We start from the raw sequence: 25,513 nt of genomic DNA, 5'->3' as shown, positions 1-25,513 counted from the left end.
AAAAAGCAAAATCTTTATTTATTTAAAATAGATTAATATTTAAGTATCTCTTTTTCTTGACGTAACTTATTCCTGAATGCCAGGATCAAAATCATAAAAATCTCATCATGGTCTATTTAATTTTAAAATTAGACCAACAGTTCTGTATAAAATGTGCAGGAACCATAATTTGCAATTGCAGAGTTAAATAAAAAAATATTTACACATGGAATTGTCACTAAGATATTACATGGGGTTCTATCTTTTGAATACATTGTTGGATAATTTTCCCTGAGTAACTACACCAATCTGGAGGTCATTCATCAATAAAGCCTTCAGATTCATTTATAGCTTCATAATGAAGCATTTCTGAACTTGAAACTAAGCTGAACCACAAGAGCAGTATTTGTAGGAGAGACTACGCTTTTCAAGTACAGGAAAGGTGAATCTTGAAGTCATTTTCACATTTTCCCCAGTCGAAGGATGTGCATGAATCTCAGCATCTGTAATCTAGGAGAAGCTATGTAGAGATCCAATTATGAAAGTCCAATGACATCATTGCAGAAGTGTACTGGTCCACAAATCAGGCTTGAAGTAGATTCCAAAAACAGTTTGTGAAATCTGGCATTTCACCTTCACAACCATACACTTATTTTTAAGTAAATGCTTTCTTTGAAAAGAGACAGGAATTAATTGAAAAATAGAAAGGAGGCATAAGCAAGCATGTTGGGCTTTGAAATTCACACCACAAAGTTAAAATAAATTACTTCAATAGCCCCAACTAACATCGTCTTTTCGGAGAGTAGTTTGTAGAGTCTGCATGTCTCTTAATAAACAAAGGCTTCTTTTGCTTTTAGTTCCTGGTCGCACTTTATCAGAGGAAGTATCCTTCCCTTTGGTTGTTGCAGTTCTGACTTGCACTTCGTTTGCACTCTTAAGAGTCTTTTTCTGACTTGCTCCTCCACTGACAGAGTGCTTTCTCCTCATTGTACCATGGAATTTCTTAAGCTTAAAAAAAAGTTAGCATGTTACAAGACCTGTAGCCAACTGTAGAACAAAAAGTGGCATTGTTCATTTCTGATCTTGTACAGTGAGAATATCTGGAACCATATTTATTAACTTATTCCGAATAATAGGTTTACTATCACATGAATGGATAATACCTACTGGGATGGGAAAAAGTCCTAGTAAATACAAAACCTTTAATGTGACAAGGCGTTGTTAAATCCATAGAACACAATAGTAGATAAACCAGCCAAGATTTAGAATGTTATCAACTAATTCAGTAGTGGTCTACACATTTAAATGAGATAATAATGCCATTGCATTTCTCATAATATGGTATAAGCAGATAATATGGTATAAGCAGAGAACATACAAGGGACAACCTCCAGTGGAAGCCATTCTAATGCAAATTATAAAACAGTTCAAGTTACTGTGGAATTAACTGCTCAACGCCATATGTTCCCATTTATTGATCCAATACAAAAAGGGTTCAAGTAAGTAATATGCCATATGGTGCTATGCTTTTATTAACGGACATGTCTTTTGTTCTACAGTGAACAGAATCAAGGTAAGTCAATACTGGAAAATACATGGGAGTGTAGCAATTAGTTTATTTTGGATGCTGAAGAGAAAAAAAAGAAAAAAACCTAGAAATTCGGAACACCGATGAATAATTTTGCATTTTGAAGATGCTAGTGTCCTTTAGTTAACTATCCCATGTTAGCCAAGTATCATCTATATCAGTCGTTCTCAAAGTGCGGTCTGCAGATGCAGGTGGTCCATGTGCTAGTCCAATATGCAAGTCACTGATGTGCAACATCATGGTCAAGGCCATACAAGAGAACAGGCCCGAACTCTCTTCCCCACCATTTGCATGAAGTCACATAACCAGACCGGCTCCCAAATGCACAGCATGAGATGTCATAAGTGTGAGCAACAACAAAGTGGCTTTACAAGCACGATTTAGGTTACTGTTACAACACAGCTGCATGATTGGATTTTCAACATCGTGGTGCTGAAACAAAGAGGACGAACAGTTGAAGGTGAAGCCCAACGTGCAAATGAATTTTCAGCTTGGGACCAGACATTTCATTGGTGTCAAAGGCAACATCATTTTTCCATTAATTTTGATGGGTATTTTTGCATTGGCGAGCAATGCAGTTGGGATAGGACAAGTCTGCAGGTCTTTTTGCCCTTTATCCACTGAGCAATCATGGGAATTGACAACACTTGAATATTGCTAAAAAGAGAGACATGTTGTTGAAGCTTTGTGTCGCACTCATCAGGACAAACACAAGAATGCCAGATTTCAAACAATCACAATAATTATACTACAGGAGGTACTGCCAACCAATCAGCACCCATTTCTCCAGTAAAATAAATTGCTGTGATCATTTGAAATTTGGCATTCTTGCGTTTGTCCTGTCTCTTCTCAGCAATATAATTCTGTACTACCAAGCAACTACATAGAATTTTTTTACCTTACCGATGCCTGATGTTTGTGGACTTTAGCAATCTGATCTCCTTTTGCTTCCATTCTTTTCACCAGTGATTCTAACTCTCGCTCCAAGTCCTCTCTCATCACATTTGTATTTGCTTCCTGAATTTGTTTGACCAACTCTTGATGTTCGCTGGATTAGAAAATATATAACAGCATGACACAACAAATATATAACACACGAGTGCACGAGAGGACCACCCTGGGACAGGTAGTCAGCAGCACCTAGAGGATCTAGTCTATCTAGAGGATCTAGCATCTAGTCTATACTCAAGTAGGATTAAGGGTAAAATAAAAGCAAGGGTCCATATTCTAATTAGTTAAAATATGTCTGGGGAGCTCAGTCCTGTGATTTGCACATCCTGTGCTATGTGGGAAATCCTATATGCTCCCGGCGGCCTGGATGACCATGTATGCAGGAGGTGCCTCCGACTGGAGCAACTTTAGCTCCGGGTTTTGGAGCTTGAGCGGCAGCTGGGGGCACTACGGTGCATTCACGAGAGGTTTGTGGATAGCACATTTCAGGGCATGGTCACCCCGCAGCTTAAGGGAGTACAAGCAGAGAGGGAATGGGTGATCACCAGACAGAAGGAGGGGATCAAGCAGATAGTAGGGAATCCCTCGTGTGCATCTCACTTGCAAACTGTCTTTTGGCTTTGGAAAACGGTGAGAGCGATGGTTCCTCTGTGGAGGCCAGCCAAGGCCATGGCACTGTGGGTGGTCCAGCTGCTCGGTGGGTGATGCAGCCGGGGGGGGGGGGGGGGGGTGGGGGGGGAGACAGCGAGAGCGAGAGCGAGGAAGAAATGTGGCAGGGCAATAGTGGTAGGGGATTCGTAAGCAAGGGGAGTAGACAGGCGCTTCTGCGGCCGTAGACGTGGCTCCAGGATGGTATGTCGCCTCCCAGGTGCCAGGGTCAAGGTTGTCACAGAACAGCTGCAGGGCATTCTGAAGGGGGAGGGTGAACAGCCAGAGGTCGGGGTCCATGTTGGGATCAATGACTTGGGGAGAGAAATGAGGTCTTGCAAGCAGATTTTAAGGAATTAGGTAGGAAACTGAAAAGTAGGACTTCGAAGGTAGTAATCTCCAGACTACTCCTAGTGCCACGCAGTAGTGAGTATAGGAACAGAAGGATAGAGCAGATGAATGCGTGGATGGAGAGATGGTGCAGGAAGGTGGGCTTTAGATTCCTGGGGCATCAGGACCGTTTCTGGGGGAGGTGGGACCTGTACAAGTTGGACGGATTACATCTGCACAGGAACGGGACCAACATCCTCACAGGGAGATTTGCTAATGCTGTTGGGATGGACTTAAACTAACTTGGCAAGGTGTTGGAATCCTGAAAAGTAGTTCAGAGGGGAGAGAAGTTGAGATGGAATTAGAAGTTAAAACGCTAGGAAGTGAGCCTGGAAGGCAGAGGAAACATAGACTCGATAAGAAAGGAGTGAGTTTAGCAAGGCTAAATGGAATATATTTTAATGCAAGGAGCCTGAGGAATAAGACAGACGAGCTGAGGGCACAGATTGGCACGTGGGAGTATGATACCATAGCTATGACCGAGATTTGGCTAAAAGGGCAGGATTGACAGATCAACATTCCTGGTTATAGGGTATTCAGACAAGATAGAGAGGGGGGATGGGGGGTCACAATATTGATCAAGGTATCAATTATAGCAGTGAGGAGGGACGATATCTTGGAAAGATCATCAAATGAGGCTATATGGGTAGAAGTAAAAAATGGAAAATGGGGTTGTACTATAGGCCCCCAAACAAACAGTCAGGGAGAGATAGAGGAACAAATATGTAATCAAGTTTGAGAGAAGTGCAAAAATAAGGCGGCAGTAAAGTAGGGGATTTTAACTTTCCAAACATTAACTGGGATAGTTTTAGCATGCAAGTTAGGGAAGGAGCGAAATTCTTAAGTTGCATCCAGGAGAACTTTTTTAGCCAGTATGTAGAAAGCCCAAAAAGGGAGGGGGGCAATTCTGGACCTAATATTCGGAAATGAGCCCAGGCAGATGGAAAGCGTATCAATAGGGGAGCATTTGGGAGACAGTGATCATAACTCAGTTATTTAGGATAGTTTTAGAAAACGAGAAGGTTGGGCCAGGAATAAAAGTTCTAAACTGGGTAAAGGCTAATTTTACTAAGATGAGATACAATTTGACCCAAGTGGACTGAGAGCAGCTACTTACAGATAAAACTGTGTCAGGGCAGTGGGAGGCATTCAAGGAGGAAATAGCGAGTGTACAGGGCAAATATGTTCCCGTAAAGACGGGGGGGGGGGACCCAGTCTAGAGAACCCTGGATGTCAAGGGACATGAAGGTTAGGATTAATGAAAAAAAGAAAACTTACGGCAGATACCGAGGGCTCAATATGGCAGAGTCCCTAGCGGATTATAAAAAAAAATGCAAAAAGGGGACTAGAAACGCTAGGAAAGTGCATGGGAAAGCATTGGTGGGTGTAATAAAAGGAAACCTCAAAGGAGTTTTTAAATATATAAAGAGCAAGAGAATAACTAGGGAAAGAATAGGGCCAATGAGAGATAGGAGGTAATCCGTTTGTGGACCCGGAAGATGTGGCTACAGTCCTTCGTGAATACTTTGCATCAGTCATCACAATGGAAAAGAATGACACAGGTATAAAGGTCAGGATGGGGGACTGTGAAATATTAGAGGAAATTAACAGGAGGTGGTACTAGCAGGTTTAGCAGCCTTAAAAGATAATCAATCCGCAGGCCCGGGTGAGATGTTCCCTGGCTGTCGAGGGAGTCAAGGGAAGAGATATCAGGGGCCCTGGCAGTAATTTTCAAATCCTCTCTGACCACAAGTAAGGTGCCAGAGGACTGAACGACTGCTAATGTTGTCCCATTATTCAAAAAGGGAGGGAGGGATAGATCAGGAAATTACAGGCCGGTCAGTCTAATCTCAGTGGTGGGGAAGTTAGTAGAAGGAATTCTGAGGGACAGAATATATCTGCACTTGGAGAGACACAGATTACTCACGGGTAGTCAGCATGGATTTGTTAAGGGAAGGTCATGTTTGACAAATTTGATTGACTTTTTTGAGGGGGTAACCAGGAGTGTTAATGAGAGTAATGCATTTGATGTGGTCTACATGGACTTTTGCAAGGATTTTGAATCAGAGGGTAATGGTAGAGGGATGTTTCTGGACTGGAAGTCTGTTTCCAGTAGGGTTCTGCAGGGCTCAGTGCTGGGGCCCTTGCTATTTGTGGAGTACATAAATGATTTGGACTTAAACGTAGGGGGTATGATCAAGAAGTTTGCGGATTACACCAAAACTAGTAGGGTGGTAACTAGTGAAGAGGATAGCTGTAAACGGCAGGAGGATATCAAGGGACTAGTCAGAGCAGCGGCAAATAGAATTTAACCCGGAAAAGTGAGGGGTAATGCACTTGGGGAGGGCTAATAAGTCAAGGGATTACACTATGAATGGTAGGACCCTGGAAAGTACTGAAGATCAGACAGACCTTGGTGTGCATATCCACAGATCCCTGAAGGTAGCAGGACAGGTAGATAAGTTGGTTAAGAAGGCATATGGGATACTTGCCTTTATTAGCTGTAGCATAGAATACAAGAGCAGGAAGGTTATGCTGGAACTCTATAAAATGCTGATTAGGCCACAACTAGAGTACTGTGTGCAGTTCTGGTCACCACATTATATGAAGGATGTGATTGCACTGAAGAGGGTGCAGAGGAGATTTACCAGGATGCTGCCTGGACTGGAGGGTCTAACCTATGAGGAAAGACTGGATAGGCTGGGGTTGTTTTCCTCGGAGCAGCAAAAGTTGAGGGGGGACCTGAGAGGTGTTTAAGATTATGAGGGGCTTAGATAGAGTGGACAGGAAGGCACTTTTTCCGTTAGTAGAGGGGTCAATAACCAAGGAGCATAGATTTATGGTAAGAGGTAGAAGGCTAAGAGAGGAGTTGAGGAGAATTTTTTTCATCCAGAGGGTGGTGGGAGTCTGGAACTCACCGCCTGAAAGGGTGGTTTAGTCAGAAATTCTCGTTAACAGTTAAGAAGTATTTAGATATTCATCACTTGTGTTGCCATAGCCTCCAGGGCTATAGGCCAAATGCTGGAAAATGGGATTAGTGTAGTCAGATCTTTGTTGACCAGCATGGACGTGGGCCGAATGGCCTCCTTCTGCGCATGCATTGTCTGCAAGGAAAGTAGCAATTTAATTTTTAATATAGAAGGATTGGTACTGGGCTCAATTCAGTGGAAATGACAGGGGATGAGCAAGTGGAAGAACAGAGAACACTCCTCTCTCAGAGTCTCTCTGCATCCCTTGTAAGTTCCTTCCCTTTCCTACATTGATTGTCTACATGCCTGGGCGATAAGACAGAATAAAGGCAAGGGAGACACGAGGAGAAGGGAATGGAAAAAAAAAAGGATAAAACCATCAGCAATAGAGTCATCTCAACGTGTACTTGCAGCTTGTTCCTTACTACGTCACTGACCAGTGAGTGATTGGTCTTCAACCACCTGATCCCACACCACCTCTCACTCAGCTGTTGGTCAGTCCTTAGGTGATGCCAAACACACCCCACATACAGATAAAATCCTGAAAATGAGAGCCTGAATCCTCACCAAACACAAGTTTTAAGTATGGAAAAACACTTGAATTGCTATATTTGCTAATTAATTGAATTATTTGGGAGTTAAATTCAATGAATTTTACAGTTTCACACTGGGATTCAAATTGCTGGCTGGTACAGCCCGGAGGTAGGTCAGGGTACTCACTTTCTCCTGCATCTGTTTACCCCAATTCCGTCATACTCCTGTCTACATCTCAATCTTCCAAGGTCTTGGGATCACCTTTGCAAGGATCCTGAATCAGTGTCCCTTCCACAACATTTGCTGCCCTGAACCCTCTCCCTAGTATTACCATCAGACAGATTCCCCAACCCTGTAACCTTTTAGGTGCTGAGAGCTCCTGCCGTTCCAATATTACGAAATTTCAACTCCCTCTTTCAGCATTACAAAAGCATGTCATCTGGTCATGCATTTCACTGTTGTTTGTGGAGCTTGCTCTGTTTCCCTACATCATGACAGTGGTCACAATTAAAAAGTAATTCAATGTCTCTAAAATGTGTTGTGGGACATTGAGGTTGTAAATTGCTTTTGTAAAGTCTATATCAACAACATTAATAAGTATATCTCTAACTTTCCAAGTTCCTCTAGAATAGTTGTACTTTACTCTTCATGTGCTGATTCCCTCATTTCCTTAATACATATTTTCCACATTTCACATGCAGCTGGATAATAATTAAACAATGTATTTGCAAACTGTCAAGTTAATAAAATCCCAGTAGGCAATTAATAAGCAGATGATATTCAGAGGAACAGTATACTTACAAGCTCATTTGTGCAAACTCATCTTGTAATGTCAACAATAGATCAGAAAGCACCTCATGGGAAGTGGAGGAAATGGTAGATTCAGAAGAACTTTCAGGCATTATATTGGAGACTCTTGAGGTTTTGTTCCTGACCATTGGCTGGTCACTGACAACTCTGTCATTGCACAAGATCTTGTTGTGTTGCTTCAACAGGTGCAAGACATGCTGAACATTAGCACGGACTGAATGGCTTGGACTAGCAGACTGAAAAACAAAGGCTATTAGGAAATTGCACGTGGCAGTAGAATGTTTGAGTAAAAATAAATAGCAAAATTATTTTAAACTAAATGTTTTTGATACAAGCTTCTTTACACAGCAACACTGGCAAGTAACTGTTGCATATACAAGCATCCTCAAAATATTTCTACCTTTCAATAAAAAATAAAAAATGTTAACCTTTCTTCCTTCACATCTATTACCTTTAATGAATTATTTCATAAATCTTTTTGGAATGAATAACTGGCAAGGATTATCCCCAGACCTCCCTCTCTCTCGGACTCAGGCAGTAGATATTGTGCAGAATCTTAAACAAGAAAGTGTGAAGTGATCAAACCATAAGCTCAGTGTTTTAGTTTGTGCAAAGCAAAGTTCAATTTGACCAAATGCCAACATTGCGACAAATAAAATTTCTGCTCCTTTGCTACAGCTTTTTAAAAAAAAATTCTTTTGTAGGATGAGCGCACCACTGGCTAGGCCCGCATTTATTGCCCATCCCTAATTGCCTTTGCGAAGGTGTTGGTGAGCCACCTTCTTGAACTGCTGTAAGTCCACATAGTGTAGGCACACCCACAGTGCTGTTTAGGGAGAGAATTCCAGGCTTTTGGCCCAGCCACATTGAAGAAATGGCATTAGTCAGGGTGGTGTGGGGCTTAGAGAACTTGCAGGTGGTGTTCTCATGTATCTGCTGCTTTAGGTGATAGAGGTTGTAGGTTTAGAAGGTAATAGGCAAGGAGTCTTGGTGAGTTGCTGCAGTACATCTTATAGATGATACACACTTGTGCCATTGTTTTGTTGGTGGCAGAGGAAGTAATTGTTTAAGGTGGTGAATTCTTAAAATTCTTTGTGTGGGTGATGCTGACAAAGCCTCATTTATTGCCTACATTCAGTGAGCCTGCTAGGCCCTCACAGAGGGCACAGTGTGAGGCTTGAGTTGGGCAGGCCAGAAAGGGTAGAGGTAGCAAGGTTCCTTCTCCATGGACAGTCATGAATCAGTTTGTTATTCATCTTAATCTGACTTTCATGGTTTATAGCATTCAATTTTAACACTTGTCATGTTTTGGACTCAACCTCTGGTCCAGTACCACCATTACCATATTACAGTTTCCACACAATGAATGCACTCTACACTCCACATCCTTCAGAAAGGGTTTATTATCCTTTAAGTGATTGCTGGCAAAAATTACTCTTGACAATTTTTAGCAAGAAAGATGATGAGTAGCAAAATAAGGTCCATTAAAAATTGAAAAACTTTAATCAAGATGTTTTCTTGAAGGCTGTAAAAATTTACCATACCCACTTGGCTGGAAATCAATCCAGGGAGTCTCAACTAAGTAACCAACAGTAAAGTCACATTGGAAATCGTGTGTAGCGGATTTGGACAAGCAAAGACAATAGAAACATGCCAGTACGGCAGAAAATAATGCAACACCATAGCATTGGGCACAGAAGCAACTGTTACTCACTTTTCCTGCAACAAATGGTATATCACCCAGGTTGAAGCGATAATGAGGTTGTGCATGTGAATGGTTTGTACAAGATTTCTGAAAACAAAAGTTTAGGAAAACATATTAGAGATATTCAGAAATCCATATTGCTCAGCAGCTTTCTCCTGGGACTACCAAAGCACTTCAATTAGCAAAATGCTCACAAATTTAATGTCAAAAACTGACTGATGTCATCCATGGGCCAAATTGGTAGCAGTTTCAGGTCCCTTTCCAAGGACTTGAGCACAAACTTCAGGCTGACACTTTAGTGCATTACTAAGGAAGCATTATTGGAGGTGCTGTCATTCAGGTGAGATGTTAAACAGAGGTCCAGTCTGCCCGCTCAAGAGGGTGCAAAAGATCCTTGGTGCTATTTAAGAATTGGGGAGTTTGCCTGCGTGTCCTGGCCAATATTTATCCTTCAACCAATATCATGAAAACAGATCATATTGCTGCATCTACAACGGAGAGGGTTGATAAGGGCAGTGCAGTTGATGATGGGTTTCAAAAGATATATGGGTTTTCAAAAGATATATGGGCTTTCAAAAGATTTAAGTACTGCAAAATTGAAATCCATGTGAGGGTAGTAGCTGTGTGGATACAAAAGTGCCCAAGAGACAGAAAGCACAATAGTGGTGAGCAATTGTTTTTCCAAACAGATGGGAAATGGGCAGCAGTGTTTCACAGGGCTTGATTTTGGGACGACTGCTGAGTTCGTTAACATCAATGACCTAAACTCGGTATGAAGGACATCATTTTAATGTTCGCAGATAATAAAACTCAATTGTAATCAGTGAGGAGGCTAGAACAGTCTTCAGAAGGGCACAGACAATCTGATGAAATGGACAATGGCGTTTCAAGTGCTCATCTAAATACTTCTTAAATGTTGAGGGTTCCTGCCTCTACCACTCTCTCAGGCAATGTGTTCGAGCCAAATGCTGGAAATTGGGATTAGAATAGATAGGTGCTTGATGGCTGGCACGGACACGATGGGCCAAAGGGCCTGTTTCTGTGCTGTATAACTCTTAAGACTCTTAAGTACATGGCAGATAAAATTTAATGCAGAGAAGTGTGAAATTATGAGAGTGAGGAGGGGCAATATACACAAAATTGCACAATTTGACAAGGTGGTGCATACACACAAATATTGTGAAGATAGTTGTACAAGTTGAGAAGTCTTTTAAAAAGGTGTCATTAATAATAAAAAATAGAAAGTGCTGAAAAAACTCAAGCAGATCTGGCAGCATCTGTAGAGAGAGAGAGTTAACGTTTCAAGTCCAATATGACTCTTCTTTACAACTGAGAACTGAAGAACACTGGCACCACATTGAAAATGTTTCAATAGATTGCAAACAGTCCAATGCCCAGTGACTGACTCAAAATGATCAGTGCCTCACTAATTTCCTCCCTAGCCTTTATCAGCTCAGCATTTTGGGATAGGTACCATTAATCCCAGGGGATTTTGGTTTGAGTCCACTTAGCCTCCCCAAAACTTCCTACCTCTTACGGTGAAGTAATTGATTATACTTTGGGTATCTTTGTTTGGAGGGGGCATTTATTGCAAATATTTACTATTTCAAGCCAGGTTGCATTTTCAATGGTCTTCATCCTCATGACTGCTCACTTGCTATTGTAATACTGCTTTATTTTTTGCTGTGATGCTTCACCTCAGCTGCAATGTTTCTTTCCAGGACTTTCTTTGCTACACCGATTGCATCTTTTTAAAAAAGCTTTTCACAATTTATTGCACTTAAACTTCTCCATTCAAATCAGTCTGCATCTTTGATAATTTCCACCTGACTGTCCTGTTACTGCTGTGGTAGTGAAAAAGATTTTAAAAACTCATGGTTAGCCTCAGTTACTATGCTTTTTGAGGTATTTCTTTGCCTCTAACTGCCCTTTTAACAGGATGTTTCAGCATTAGACCCTGCCCAGCTTTTAAATTTATTTGCTAACCCATTTAGGGTGACATTTGCTTAGAGCTTGATTTTGGGAATCTTGCCCTTCACATCAGCATTATACTTATGAAGATTCTGCAATTTATTTGTTCCCTTATTTCATCAAACGTAGACCTTTAAAAATTAGGCATTTCTAATGCCAGATCATTTTAGTTGTCGTTTTGCAGTCAGTGCCTTGAGTTACTTCTTAACCTCTTCCTGGATCATTAAAAAGATACCAAATCAAGAAAAGCATCTCCTCATGACTTTCCCAACACACTGTCAAGAATCAGTCATATTTACGAACTCTAAATCAAAATAGTATTTCAGAACACTATGCTGTGAGAACTTTAAAAATCCTTGCAAAAGATGACATTACTAATTACCTATAGCAACTGTTAAATCTACCTTGACTGGCTGCTTCCTCTTGCTCTTTATTCTCTTCATCTTTGGTGATGGTGGTGACACTGCTTGTAACAAAATTCTATTTCTTTCCAGGCCAGTCTGCAACTATATAAAAAAAATCTTCACATATAAAAACATGACAAAGGATTCCAACTTAAGAATATCTGCATACCTCAAACAATACTAAATATATTCTTTGGAATATTTAACCATTTAAAAAAAATCAAATTGGTATCATGTAGATGGTTGGCCAACCACTTCAGAAGCTCTCCTACATAGCATTCTCTAATTATTTGAATCTTAAATTATTCTCTAAATTTGTTGTTCCTCTACTCATCTCCTCATGACTTTAGATTTGTTTTTGTGTTTCTTCCATGCAACTTGCATACATGATTCTATACTAATCTGCCAAGATATTCCTCATGGAATTATACAGTACTGTTGCCATTAGGACTCAGTAACATTTAATGCTGAAATTGTGAAATGTTAAATGTTTTATGTAGTTCAAGTGAATATACTAAGTGCCACAATTATAAATATGGCTCCTTTAAATCTGGGTTGCACCTGAAAGAATATTTTGAGCTGTACAGCATTAAGTTGAAGTGCTGATGCTTACAGATCAGCCATTGTTGTTGGTAATGTTAGCAGCAATTTGAAACTATTAAGGTTATCCCACAGTGCATTGGATAAAGTACAATTTAAAAAAATCAAGAACCAGCTAGATCCAATTTTAAACTCCCAACTATGTTAAGAGCAGTGTTACAATGCTTGTCCAAACCTGTGCAGCTTTATCCTGTACCAGTTTTCGTTGGTGTTCTTCCTCTCGTAACTTCTGTTCCAATTCACAAATTTTCTTCTGTGTAAAACAAAGCAAATTGACTGTCAGATTATTAAGCATAGGAATGCATTGTGATCTACAGAACTACATACACATTTATTACCACCTTGTCTCAGCAACAAGAAAATCAATTACAGTGATTCAGAGTATCATTCATTGGTCAGGATTTTGCATTGTCAGCACTCACTATTAGAGCAAATTGGACAGCAATTGCAGGGGTACACACAAGCAGTTAAAAGCAGAAACCCGGAAGTTGTCGCCTGAGTTACCTTACTCCTCCACAGGCTGTGCTGTAACAGTACTTTGTCAAGAGATTCAGCATTGAAATTCACACAAGGGCATGAAGTTGCTGTACTTACCTGTTCATTACCCACCAAGAACAACAGGAAAAATGGGGGCTGCTGCATTCAGGTGAGTGAATTTTTAAAACGGTTTTGAGTTACAATTACTGTCAAGCAACCTGTCTGACACAAAATTAATTCTACAGAAGGGGAGTCTTATTTCTTCAGAAGATAATGTTGGAGATTTAAAAATTGTAACTTTTTTCCCCACTTTGTCACTTATGTCTCTTTTGATCCCATCTTTATTTCTTTCTATTTCACTTTCTATGCAAGATTATAAATCAATTTAAATCTTCTTCTACTTCCTGGTTTAGACTCCAAGAGCCTTGCTATTGATGTTTTGTTCCCTCACATCACAAATCGCCTGAGGGCACTGCACTGGATCAGATGTTTGATGACAGCATGTTGCCGGTCAAAAGCCTGCAAAAGGTCTGTAGACATCTGTCAGCATGACAAATGCCAAGAACCGTTCTTCTATCACTGACCACAAAATCCCGGCCATTCTCATGCTGGTGATCCCATTTTGGTTTTGAAACACTGATTTCTAAGATAGGAATCATCATGTACGTTGCCGACTGATACCCGGGATTGGTGGGAGAGGGGCAGGGGGCAGGCACAGTTATCTTATTAGGTAAGGTTAGACAGGTTGGGCCTGTATACATTGGAATTTAGAAGATTGAAAGGAGATCTCAAGTCCCTCAAGGGGCTTGACAGGGTGGATGCTAAAAGGATGTTTCTCTTTGTGAGGGACTAGAACTCAGGGACAGTTTAAAAATAAAGGGTCTCCCATTCAAGATGGCATGCAGAAGAAATTTTACGAGGGTCATGAAGCATGGGGACTCTTTCCCAGAGAGTGGAGTCAGGGTAAATTAATATTTTTAAGGCAGGGGTAGATAGATTCTTGACTGACAAGGGAGTCACAGGTTATCGGGGGTAGGCAGAACAGCCATGATCTTATTGAATGGCAGAGCAGGCTTGAGAGGCCTAGTTTATATGCTCGTATTGTCTATAATATTAGCTATTTCAATAAGAAATGTTTAGAGACAGCCCACAAACCTCTGCTGTAGTCTGCGTTGCTGTAAGTCTAAGATATTCCCGCTCGATTAGGTCAAGTTTTTCAAGTTTTGATTGTAGATCTGATTGATCCACCAAGTTTTTCTTTTCCAAAGGTGCCTGGATTAGCAAAAACCCAATGGAAATTGTCAAATTCATGTCACAGGATTTACAGGAGAAGTGCAATTTTGTACATTACCCCCTTAAAATCTAATAGGAATGTAGGAACAGGAGGCGCCCATTCAGCCGGTCAAACCTGTTCCACCATTCAATTAGAACATGGCTGATCTACCTTCCTTGATTCTATAACCCTCAATACCCATGCCAATAAATCCTTCTGCCTTGCCATGTCCAGAATTGAATGCAGGATTCCAGATGGGATTTAACTAAACTTCCACTCATTGTATCCCAGCTTCCTCGAGATAAAGGCCAATATTTCATTAGCCTATTTAATGGTTTTTATATTTGTCCAATAGCTTTGACTTCTGGTATTTGAACCCCTTCTCATCCAGTTCCTAGCTTCTCACCAGTTTTCTTTTACTTATATTGAATCTAATTAGTTCATCCTCAATTTTTAGTTTTCCTTATATTTCTGGCACTTTATCCTCATCCTCTGCTGTGAAGACCAATACAAGTTACATTTAGTAAGTCCGCCATTTCTCGGCTTCCAATTACATCACCTGTATCTGTCATTAGGTTGCCCACATTACTCATCAAGCTCAGAATTGTTCTTGATATCCCTTGCAAACCTTCTCATTCCATTTTGCAATTCTCAATTTCTTTGTACCCCTTGCTACTTATTTCTCCCCGTTCACAGAATCTCTACTGTCCTTTGCTATCATATAAATCCTCTTCAGTTTTGTGCCATCTCACTCCCCTTGTTGACCAAGGGTGTCTAAATACGCACTAAGAGCTCTTCCCCTTTAGGGCTATGTACAGGTCTTATAATCTACAAAATACTTTATTGAACACCTCCTACTGTTCATTCAGTTTTATCCATTAGTGATTCAGCACAGTCTATTATGGTCACTCCTATCTGACTCCTCCAAAGTCAGTCTTGCACAATTTAAAAACCTTGATTCATGACTCACTCTTCTTCTCAAAAATAAATTTTACATTATGGTCACAGTTTGCTAGGTGTTCCCATAATATCACTAGTCATCACTAAATCTAATATTATGGGTTTTCTTGTGTCATGCATTGTTCCAGAAAATTGACTGGAATATATACAAGAAATTTGCAGTCTTTGGGACTCTGCTTGCTCCAGTTGACGCAAAAATTAAAGCTTCCCATTCTATCTACACTTTTTGTAACAAGCTTCTCTAATCTCCAGGTTAATGTATCTCATTACTTTACTACTGCTGTCTGAAGGTCTACAAATAATCCCAAAGCCCTGAATCCTTTTCCATTCATCAATTCCAACCATAGCTTTTCTGTTGTCCATACTAATATTCTGTCTTTCTAATGCTATAGCAGTGTCTCATGTCAATATTGTGGATCTACCTCATTTTCCAAATTCCTGTCCTTTCTAAAGATATTAGAATAATTTATAAGCCAAAAGAGCCAGTACAACTTTTGAGAATAGTTGGGAAGAAAAAGTACTCATAAATAATGAGTCTTCAAATTTTGTACTAGTTTTGAGAGTTTTCATTCGGGCAGTGATTAATTTGTGGTACACCATGAAATTTACAAACAAAAAAGTTACAATAATCTGAATTTTATTCCATTATGTGGGATTTGGCAGAAATTCAATATACAATTTGTAGTGAAATACTTTCAATGTTTTTACAAACTAATTCCATTCCCTGCTTTACAGGTTTTAAAAAGCAGTGTAATCTATTTCAATATCTGGGAATTTTGAAAACTGTCAGTCACCTTTCATTTCTTGCAACACCAAATTTAACAAGAAAGCAAGGTCAACAATTGCTAACATTCAAATTTGAGGTTTGATACTGCGGCCATTTACCACATTTACAAGTAACTGAAGCGCTCAGTAGTGAACATTCAAAATCAGGGGTGATGATTTTTATACTGGAATGAAGAATTAACAACCAGTTCCTATAACTCACATACTCCATGATCAGGCACAACTTTAAAATTTCGGGTTTACTTTCCTTGCATTTTAGATCTGCTTGATAACCTTGCCCTTACCTGTCTCTGCAATGCCATCTCTCTCCCCATTTCAGCATTCTGCACCATTTTTCTCATGTATTCCAGCTGTTTTTCCAGAATGTTACAGCGAGACTCTGCTGCTGACAATTGTGTTGCCAATGCTGGAGATTAAACAAAACAAAAATTGTAAATTATAATATTTTTCTCAGATACAAAAATAGCTTCTTTAATTGGTAGGTCATCATTACAAACCCATTTTCAAATAGCACAATTTCCCACAGCTCTAAAACATAATTTCATAATACTTAAATAAAAAGGTAGGCAAATGCCAGTGAGTAGACAGATACCTGCCCATCAGGATTACATTAAGTCAATGTGCTATATTCGGCGCTCTCACTACCAACCAACCCAACTGAAAAAACATAAACTTTCAAACGATTGATTACCAGACAAAGGATGCACTGCTATCATCTTCACATTATTTGAGAGATTTCCAAATCCATTTGAAGTGGCTTTGTAATATGTACCACTTGAGGTGTCAGCTGTGGCTCAGTTCATAGCACCCTCGCCTTTGAATCAGAGGGTTGTGGGTTCACGTCCCACTCCTGGAAAACCAAGAACTGTGATTGTACTCGAAAGAAGTTGCAATCTGTGACTGTTGGTAACTCGAAAGAGTTTCCCTTGTCATTCTACTTAGAGGGAGGTAACTGGCATGAGATTATACAAAAAAAAAAATTAAATTATCCGGTTAGGATTTTTCCAAAGCTTGGGGTATGTCTATTCAGACCAGCAATGGCAGGATAGGGTCAAGTACTGGTGAAGTATTTGCCACTGTTAGCAACCAATAGTTTGGAGGCACCAGTCAAAACACTCTTGAGGATTACTGATGTCTCTGATACAATTAACATCGTTTTATTTACTTCACAAGATCTCTATTGACAACATAGGGAAGTTCAGCATCTCAGTCCTTCATCAGCACTGCGCAACAATTCAACAATGTTGGCAGAAACTAAAAGGCATGAAAAATCTCAAAATAAGGATTTCTAGATTAAAACTAAAATTCCACTTTTTTACAAAAAGTTCCAAACTACTTCAACAAACCTTGACTATGCTGTGCCATTTCCATCTCTGTGTTACCCTCTCTTTGTCGGCCCTTATCCAACACATTTTTGCTCTCCGCTGCACCCTTGGAGATACGTTTCAAGTTTTCCTGTGCCTGTGCTCGCTCTAGCTCCAACCTGCGAATCTTCTCTTGAAGATTTCTTAATGCTGAAAGTACTGCTAAATTAAATCAGAAACAAAAGTACCAGAAGTCAATCGTGACAGTAATATTCAACTGCACATCAGTAATTGAAATTTCTAAACAAATAAAGTGCTACATATATATATTAACCCATAAAAATTGTTGTAAGACGTTGTAAAACAGGAAAGATTGAATCGACTAGAGCTCTCCTCTAGAAAAGGGTGACTTGATTGAGGTCTTAGATTTTGAAAGGGTTTCTTAGGATAGGTGCAGAGATATTTCCACTTGTAGGGGAGACCAAAAGGGCCATAAAAATAAATGACCCTAAGAAATCCAGCAGAGAGTGCAGGTGTTTCCTACTTGCCAGAATGTTAGGATGTGCAGATCGATAATACAAGAAGTCGCCAAGGTGAATAACAAAGATGCATTTAAGGGAAAGCTAGATAATCACCAGGGATAAAGGTATGCTGATAGGGTTAGATGAAGATGACAAGGGCCAGTTAGGCTGAATGGCCTGTTTCTGTGCTGAACATTCTATGTAATTTGTTGCTCTTTTATAAATAAATTGTGCCATGGGCTTTTTACATCTATGTGAAACAGGCAGACTTCTAGCTCACCGTCACATTTGTAACTATGACATTACCTGGAGCCTAAACAGTGTATTCATATTCTGAAATGGTGCTTGAATCCACACCCAGTCGAACCAACTAATGAAGGTGCAATTTAATTTTTCATTGGCCAGGTTGATTAGATGATCATAGATTTTCTAATAACATTGCCAAATATAGTAAAATACAAGTTTACAATATAAAACAAGAATATTTGAATAATTTATTCACCTACACCAAACTGATGATGATCAAGATGATAAAATGAAAATTGATTATCGGCAGGCAGGCAGACAGTTAAGATTGTTACATATTAGGATATAATTAAAACATTGGATAAATGGGTTGCAGCTGGCCTCAACTGAAACCAAATACCACAAAATATTTTTTTTATAAAAACAATCTCTTGATTACACACCTCTACTGTTGCTCTCTGGATACGCGACGACAGGTTTATCTGGGGACCGGCGTAAATCAGCATTGATGAAGGGCTTGTCCGTTGGGTACGCAGTAAACGATGGCACAGATAAGTTGTCAGATATTGGTAATGATTGAAAACCTCCATCCGAGCAGGGCTGTAGCTGTAGAATAAAAAGGCCAATGTAACATTTATTTCCCAGAAATGACTTATTAACTGGTGGTGTAGAATAGGACTTAAATGCATGGCATTTAGTACCAGGGTGTTTCATTTTGGGTTATACACCTTTTTGAGTAATCCTATATCCCTGTACAGTACATATAGGTAATCAGAAATATGCAACTTGATAATCTACAAATAGTATTTACAGAATCAGTGAAGCAGTTTCCTAGTTCTTCAACTGTCAAAGGCACTCAGCATTCTACCTTGTTGCATGTGTACAAGTCATTTTTAAAAACCCATAAACTCAATTTATAGCAATGCACTGACTAAGATTTTAAGTTCTATGTAAACCGGCTGCACATTACTTTCCGCAGTGTTTGGTTTTGTCCAGCAGGCTTCAACTCCAAATCTTCTGGATTATGGAAGTTATGTAATGTAAAGCTAATGCAACCAATTTAAAAGCAACAGGCAAAATATAGATTACATCGCCACATCCGTTATGACGACGCAACCCTCCGCATCAGCACTTCCAATGTGTCTTCCTTTTTCCTCAGCTGAGGATTCTCCCTACAGTAGTCAACAGGGCCCTCAAACATGTCTATTCTACTTCACATACTTCTGCTCTCACCCATAACTCTCCCTCCCAGAACAATGACAGGATCCCCCCTTCTCATTTTCCAGCCCACCAACTTCCACATTCAAAGAATTATCACCTCCAGCATAATGCCACCACCAAACATCTTCCCCTCCCTTTTGAGCCTTTTGAAATGTCCAGATGAAATGAAAAGATCATGAAGGAGAATTGAAGCCACTGCAAATTGACATAATTCTACATTCAGCACACAAACCACCCCACTCTCCTGTAAGCACAGAAGATGCCTTTTTTACCTCGCCCCCTCTCAGTGCCCAAGACCCCAAACACTCCTTCCAATTGAAATAGCAATTTACTTGTCTATCTTTCAATTCAGTATACTGTTTTAGCTTCTCACGAAGCAGTCGGATCTACATTGGGGAGACTAAATGCAGATTGTGTAGGTGACTATTTTGTGGAATACCCACGTTCAGTCCGCAAGCGTGAGCCCACCAGTCATTTTTAATTCTTTGCCTTGCTCCCACTCTGACCTTCGCCTCCTACAATATTCTAATAAAGCTCAACACAAACTTGAAGCTCAGCACCTGATCTTTCGATTAGGCACTTTACACCTTTTCAGACTCAACATTTGAATTCATTCAACAATTTCAGATTGTAACCTTTGCCTCTTTGTTTGTTTTTGGACAACAGCTGTTCACGATTCTGCCATTTACACCTCCTCTAGGCATCTTTTGTTCCTTTATAGTACTTGTCTCATGGTGGGGAGTGGGAAGGGGCAGTTAGTTCAGTTGGCCAGATGGCCAGCATGTGGTTCAGAATAAAACCAGAGTAGGTTCGATTCTTGTTCCAGCTGAGGAAGACTTGAGACCTGGCTCCTTGCCCCTATAGTGGAAGACAACAGCAAACCACCAGTGACAAAAGAAAATAACAAGAAAAAGCACTCAGGATGAAGCATCAGCAAAGAACGAGCCTAGGACTTGCCTTTGGGTAGAGAATACAATAACAAATGAATAAATTTGTCTCATTACCACTCCCTTTTGGCTCATTATCACTTGTAATTTAATCTCTCCTTTCTTCCACCCTGTCAGACCTTCCCTTTTGTTCTTTTCCCCACCTTCCCTTCTTTCACTATTCTGTACTGGCTTAAAACATTAAATCTCCTAGGTCATTGAGCTGAAACAGTAAATTTGTTTTTCTCCTCGGATGCTGAGATGCTGCCACACCCGCTCAGTATTTCCAACATTTTCTTTTTTTAAATTTAAGATTTCTAGCATCTGCAGTATTTTGCTCTTGATTACAACCTATAGCTGCTCCACAGGTATTACCACACTCAGTAAGTACATCTATTTTTCGATATGTTTCCCATTGAATAGAGCATACAAATAGCATCCACATCCAAAGATCAATTCATAGTCAGATGAACATCCTGTGACCTTTTACATCCACCTAAACAGACAAATTTAAAACATCTTCAGAAAGCAATAGAATTGTAGCAATTCCCTCATTACTACACTGGAATACAAACCTAAATTATGGGCTCAAGTCACAAAATGGGCCCTAAATGCAATCTACTATCAAGAGCACTACCACTAAATCAAGTTTGCATAGTTACAGTGCAGCATTTCCAAAGCCTTTGCACCACGTAATGCTTATTTTACAGAGTTGTTTGATCTTGAATTATTAGCAATAATATATACCATAGCCAACATTACAATTGCAAACCAAAACAAACACGTTCCATCTACACTCAAGGTAGATTTCACACTTACAGTCTGGCAAACAAGTGCATCATAAAAAGAAAGGTTTTTGGTTATTGAAATATCTCAAGTCACTAAGAGTTGCAACAGGTAAGAAATACAGACTTAGGAACGTTTCAGAAACCGTAAAACAGACTAAGTGGCTCTTTAAAATTAAAGTTATATCATTATAATTGGAGTCTCACACGGTTTGCTTCCTAAATATGCAACAAGGGCCATACATCATTAAAATATGAACACAATCTACCAGAAACTGAAGGCGCGCACTCAATAAAGTGCCTCATCTCAGCCCTTTCCTCAGTGCTCTCGAGTCAAGCACATCCCAAATATTGATATAATGAATGAGCCTCACCCTTCCGTTCTTGGAAACGGCTGCCATATCCAGGTGCCTAAATACAATTTTATTTAGAGAGCCGAGGCGGCCAGGGCCGGAATGGCGAGCACAAGGATGGGAATGGAAGAGCCATCAAACCGAGGCCGCACCCAGCGCAACCCTATTTCAGGCAGCTCGAGCGGGCCGGACACAGCAACGGGCGGGGCCGCCAGTCTGCTCCTCTCATTGGCGGAGCTGGCTGATTGACAGCTGTCACTTCAAAGGAACTGTTAATTGACCAATTGGAACATGTGAACGCTAATTGTGTTCTTCAATTTTCTCTTGATCTCCTCACTTCAGAAAGATACTGGTTGGTTAAAGTGCCATGTAAGCTCAGTAGAATCACAATGGTGACAGCTGAACCACATTCCGTTACATTCCCTTTGCCTGGTAATGCAAACATCACGTGGTTTCGGACCCGCTTTTCAAATCCGGGTTTGGCCTCGCGCCACCGCCTCTAACCGTCACTTTCCATTGGCAGCCGCGCGCGGATGAAGCTATCCACTGATTGGCTACATTAGGCTGAGTTTTTTGACACATCGCCCTATGGAGTGTTTCTATTGGCTGAACTGTCAGGTTGCGTCTGGTTCCGATGTCGCCTGTCCGTGCGGTGTGACGCCGGGAGGTCAGATCCTTTACATTATTCTTTATTTTTATTTTTTTTTAATTCTCCCGTCCCTCAACAGTCCGCGGTTTTTCTTTCCTATTTGTGTGAAGAAACCAGTCGAGGTTTTGAAGTCTGACGGCGAGCGGCTATTGATTGGTATTTGAAATAATGGCCGCGCTTTACGCTTGTACGAAATGCCACCAGCGATATCCGTTCGAGGACCTTTCTCAGGGCCAGCAGTTGTGTAAGGTTTGTAATAAACATCAGCTCCTCCCGACGGAAATCAGTTATTCCGCTCTTTGTGATTTGTGTCCAGGTTAATCAGCTCCAAAATCTGGCAAAGGATAGGGCACTCGGTGCCGCCAATCCCCCCAATGTTCCTCACCCAGCAGGCGCTGCTCAACACGGAAGACGCACGGATAAGCTGCTGGCGGAAAAGCCAAGGGGGAAGAATGTGTTTTGGATCCGTGACGCCCCCCGCTGACTTTTATTTCCCGTCAATACAGGGTTCAGTTACCACCACATAAGAAATAGGTTCGGCCCAGCTTCAAAAGTTTTAATGGTGCTCTCTTTCCTCCCGTGTTCTGTTGTCAGTTCATCCATTGATTAACTTTAAACGTGTAGAAGAGAACAAGCCTGTTAACTTGACTATTTTGCTGCCCCCCTCCTGAGAAAAGCTCCATAAAAACGGAATGGTATATAATAATTGCTCATATGAAAATAGATTTCATATTAACTTTTCAAATGATCTAAAGAATCATGACTTGTTGAATTTTCCATCTAAATTGCTCAAGTAGTGAGGTTTCTGACAGTACTGTGTACTGAAAAATCTACAATGTTATGAGATGAGGAAAAATGATTTTAGTATTTAGTATTTTGTCTAAATTCAAATGCTTAAATCACTGATCTAAACAGTCGTTCCCATTCCCTTTGCCCAGAATCCAGATGAGATGATTTGGGCCATTGTGGCTGTGTAGGCTCTTTGAAAGAATTATCTACTTAGTCTTTCTTTCCTGCTCTTTCAAAAAGCCCTGGAAATGTTTAGTTTTCAAGTACATTCAATATCCCTTTTGCATCTGCCATGTGCTGAGTGTGGGCAGGGTGTTCAGATCATAACTTGCTGTATTATTTTTTAAATCAATTGCCTTTGCTTTTGCCATTTATCTTTACTCTTTGTCCTCCAGTTACCAACTCATATGGTGGAAACAGTTTCTCCTGGTTTACTTTATGCATGCCCCCTCATGATTTTGAATGCCTCTTTTTAAACTTCCCTTAACCTTCTCTGCTCTGAGGCAAACAACCATAGCATCTCTAATCTCTCCAATTAACTGAAGACCCTCATCCTTGGTATAATTCTGGTAAACCTCCTCTGTGTCCCCTTTAAGATCTTAACATCCTTAAAACATAGTGCCCAACTGAGGCTTAATTAATGATTTATAAAACATCAATGCTTTTGTAGTCTTTGTCTCTATATACAAAGTCAAAGATCTCCTTTTTGTAATAGCTTTATCAACTTTTGCTGCCATTTTCAAAGATCCTTTGATCTTTACTGTTTGTCAATCTTAATTATGTATTTCATTGTTTTGGACAACATGACACAATGTTTTATTTTCAGCTTTAGGAAGATTGTGAGAACTTGACTAAGTGTTCAGACTCATGGATCTAAAGTAGATAACATCCCAACTTCCATATTCCTCTCTAAAGAAAATTTCATGCTATATTGTTATTTTAAACAGTATAAGATTCAAAAGCAGAAATTGTTTTTATTTGCCCATCACTGCCCCCTTGTAAAGGATGTGTCCTGAATACTAATACTAGGCCCAGTATTGTGACTGGGGTGAAACGTCTGTGATGTACAGAGTTCCAAACTGATTTCTACTTTTGTACATTAAGTTGAAAACACCTCAAAAAAGCCTATGGTAGATCTAATGGAGAGATTTATTCTACAAGTGCTATACACTTGTGTTTTGATGTTTCTAATTATCAGATTTCAACATAAAACATAACTAAAAGAGAGTTGAGACATTCAAGTATACAGATATCTTTTTTGTATTGTGTAGACATATAAATTTATTTAAACAGCGTTCTTAATTGAATAAATTTGTTATAACTTCCTTCGTTGACATAAACATTGTATCTTTATTCTGACTGGCAATCGAGCATGCTATTACAGTGATTCAGTGCAGTCTATATTTGATAATATGGGCATTTCCACTTCATAATTCATAAAACTTTTACTTGAAGAGCTGCCTTGGCTGGACAAAGTCTTAACACTAAATTTGTTAGGAAGGTATGAAAAGAAAGAAAAACATAATGGAGAGATGAGACTTGCAGTCACAGTTTCTTTTGTATACTTGGGACATCCCAGCTAATGAACCACTAAGTGTAGCTATTTGTCTTGTAGATAAACACAGCAACAAGAGAAAAATATGGGATCAGGGGTTGGGGTGTGGGTGCTGGATTGGCTTAGTGGGGAAGGGGAAAAGTGGGTTACAGCAGAACTAACTGAACAGATGATGACAGTAAAGTCCTTTGGCTCCTCTGTTTTTGGAGAGGGCAGAGGAAAAGGTTTTTAAGGAAACAGTTGGTAGGAATTGGAACTAGGGGAGTAGAGGAGCCACTTGTGGTGAGGTTTAGGAAGTAGCCATGAATATGGGTAGGAGAGTATATACAAATGGAGAGATTGATGGAAGGCAAAGCAGGGTGAATTATGGAGTGTGCTAGTTAATAAGTTAACTGTTCGCTGGCAAAGGGGGAAAGTGTCTGTACCTCAGAGGCCACTTGCTAGATCTTGTGGGAAGCTTTCTTTGAGATCATTGGCAAGCTGCATTGCTTCACTGACTGTAAAATCCAGCGCATTGATTCATAGAACTTGTAAAACTGATGGAAGTCATTTGGCTTGTTGTGTCTCTGTAGCTTTTGAAAGGGCTATCCGGTTTAGTCCCACACTCCAGCCTTTTCCCCATAAACCTATAACGTAGTCGTCTTCAAGTACATGTCCAGTTGTCTTTTGCAAGTTCCTATGGAATTTGATCCCAGCGCCGTTTTGGTTAGTGTGTTTCAGATCTTAATAACTGTGTTGTGTGGAGGTTGGGGGAAAGGCTGTGTGGTGGTCGGGAAATCTCATTGTGCCTCTTAATTCTTTTGTTAATCATTTTAAGTCAGTGACCTCTCGTCAGACAGAGGAAACAATTTCTCCCTACTTGCTTTATCAAAACTCCTTATAATTTTGAATACAGGGTACCTCTATTAGGTCTCCCATTTACCACATTTGCTCTAAAGAGAATAATCCCAGCTTCTCCAATCTCTACACATAACTAAGTTTCCACATCCCTGTTATCAGTCTGGTAAACCTCCTCTGTACCTTATCCACGGCCTTGACATCCATCCTAAAGTGTTGTGTCCAGAATTGTAGACAGTACACGAGCTGAGGTCTAAACAGTATTTTGTGAGTGTGTGGCAT

General features: G+C 40.1%; 2 protein-coding genes across 7 annotated transcripts in view; one reads left to right on the top strand and one right to left on the bottom strand.

Annotated features, from left to right (window-relative positions):
• LOC144682912 (centrosomal protein of 57 kDa-like) lies at positions 1-21,922 on the bottom strand. Of its 5 annotated transcripts, none has more exons than XM_078545793.1 (11): positions 21,423-21,922; positions 18,560-18,722; positions 17,392-17,571; positions 16,330-16,451; positions 14,182-14,298; positions 12,725-12,802; positions 11,950-12,051; positions 9,584-9,661; positions 7,861-8,105; positions 2,471-2,615; positions 1-987 (listed from the first exon to the last, which is right to left on the bottom strand). In XM_078545793.1, exons 1-11 carry the CDS (start codon positions 21,447-21,449, stop codon positions 748-750), a joined length of 1,497 nt encoding a protein of 498 aa, XP_078401919.1. In that variant the 5' UTR covers positions 21,450-21,922; the 3' UTR covers positions 1-747. The 5 variants fall into 5 exon arrangements, with proteins under 5 accessions (XP_078401919.1, XP_078401921.1, XP_078401922.1 ...); XM_078545795.1 differs by having other exon boundaries at positions 17,392-17,568; positions 21,423-21,585; XM_078545796.1 differs by having other exon boundaries at positions 18,560-18,716; positions 21,423-21,585.
• Positions 21,923-22,088: 166 nt separating this feature from the next.
• Positions 22,089-25,513, top strand: part of fam76b (family with sequence similarity 76 member B) — a 45,372-nt gene continuing 41,947 nt past the window's right edge. For both annotated transcript variants that reach the window (XM_078545784.1, XM_078545783.1), the window contains exon 1: positions 22,089-22,299. In XM_078545784.1, coding sequence (XP_078401910.1) covers positions 22,219-22,299 — 81 coding nt within the window. In that variant the 5' untranslated portion in view covers positions 22,089-22,218. The remainder of the gene's footprint in view (positions 22,300-25,513) is intronic.

This window comes from Cetorhinus maximus, chromosome 7 (genome assembly GCF_964194155.1).
Source record: "Cetorhinus maximus chromosome 7, sCetMax3.hap1.1, whole genome shotgun sequence".
Taxonomy (NCBI): Eukaryota; Metazoa; Chordata; class Chondrichthyes; order Lamniformes; family Cetorhinidae; genus Cetorhinus; species Cetorhinus maximus.
The sequence above is the reverse complement of the archived record's forward strand: the minus strand, read 5'-3'. Positions and strand labels throughout refer to the sequence as shown.

Coding starts and splice junctions, on each gene's coding strand:
- LOC144682912 (XM_078545793.1), bottom strand. CDS start 21,449: ATGGCAGCCGTTTCCAAGAACGGAAGG. Junction 18,723..21,422: donor CCGTTTCCAAGAACGGAAGG/GTGAGGCTCATT, acceptor TTTATTCTACAG/CTACAGCCCTGCTCGGATGG. Junction 12,803..14,181: donor CAACGCAGACTACAGCAGAG/GTTTGTGGGCTG, acceptor TGTTTTACACAG/AAGAAAATTTGTGAATTGGA.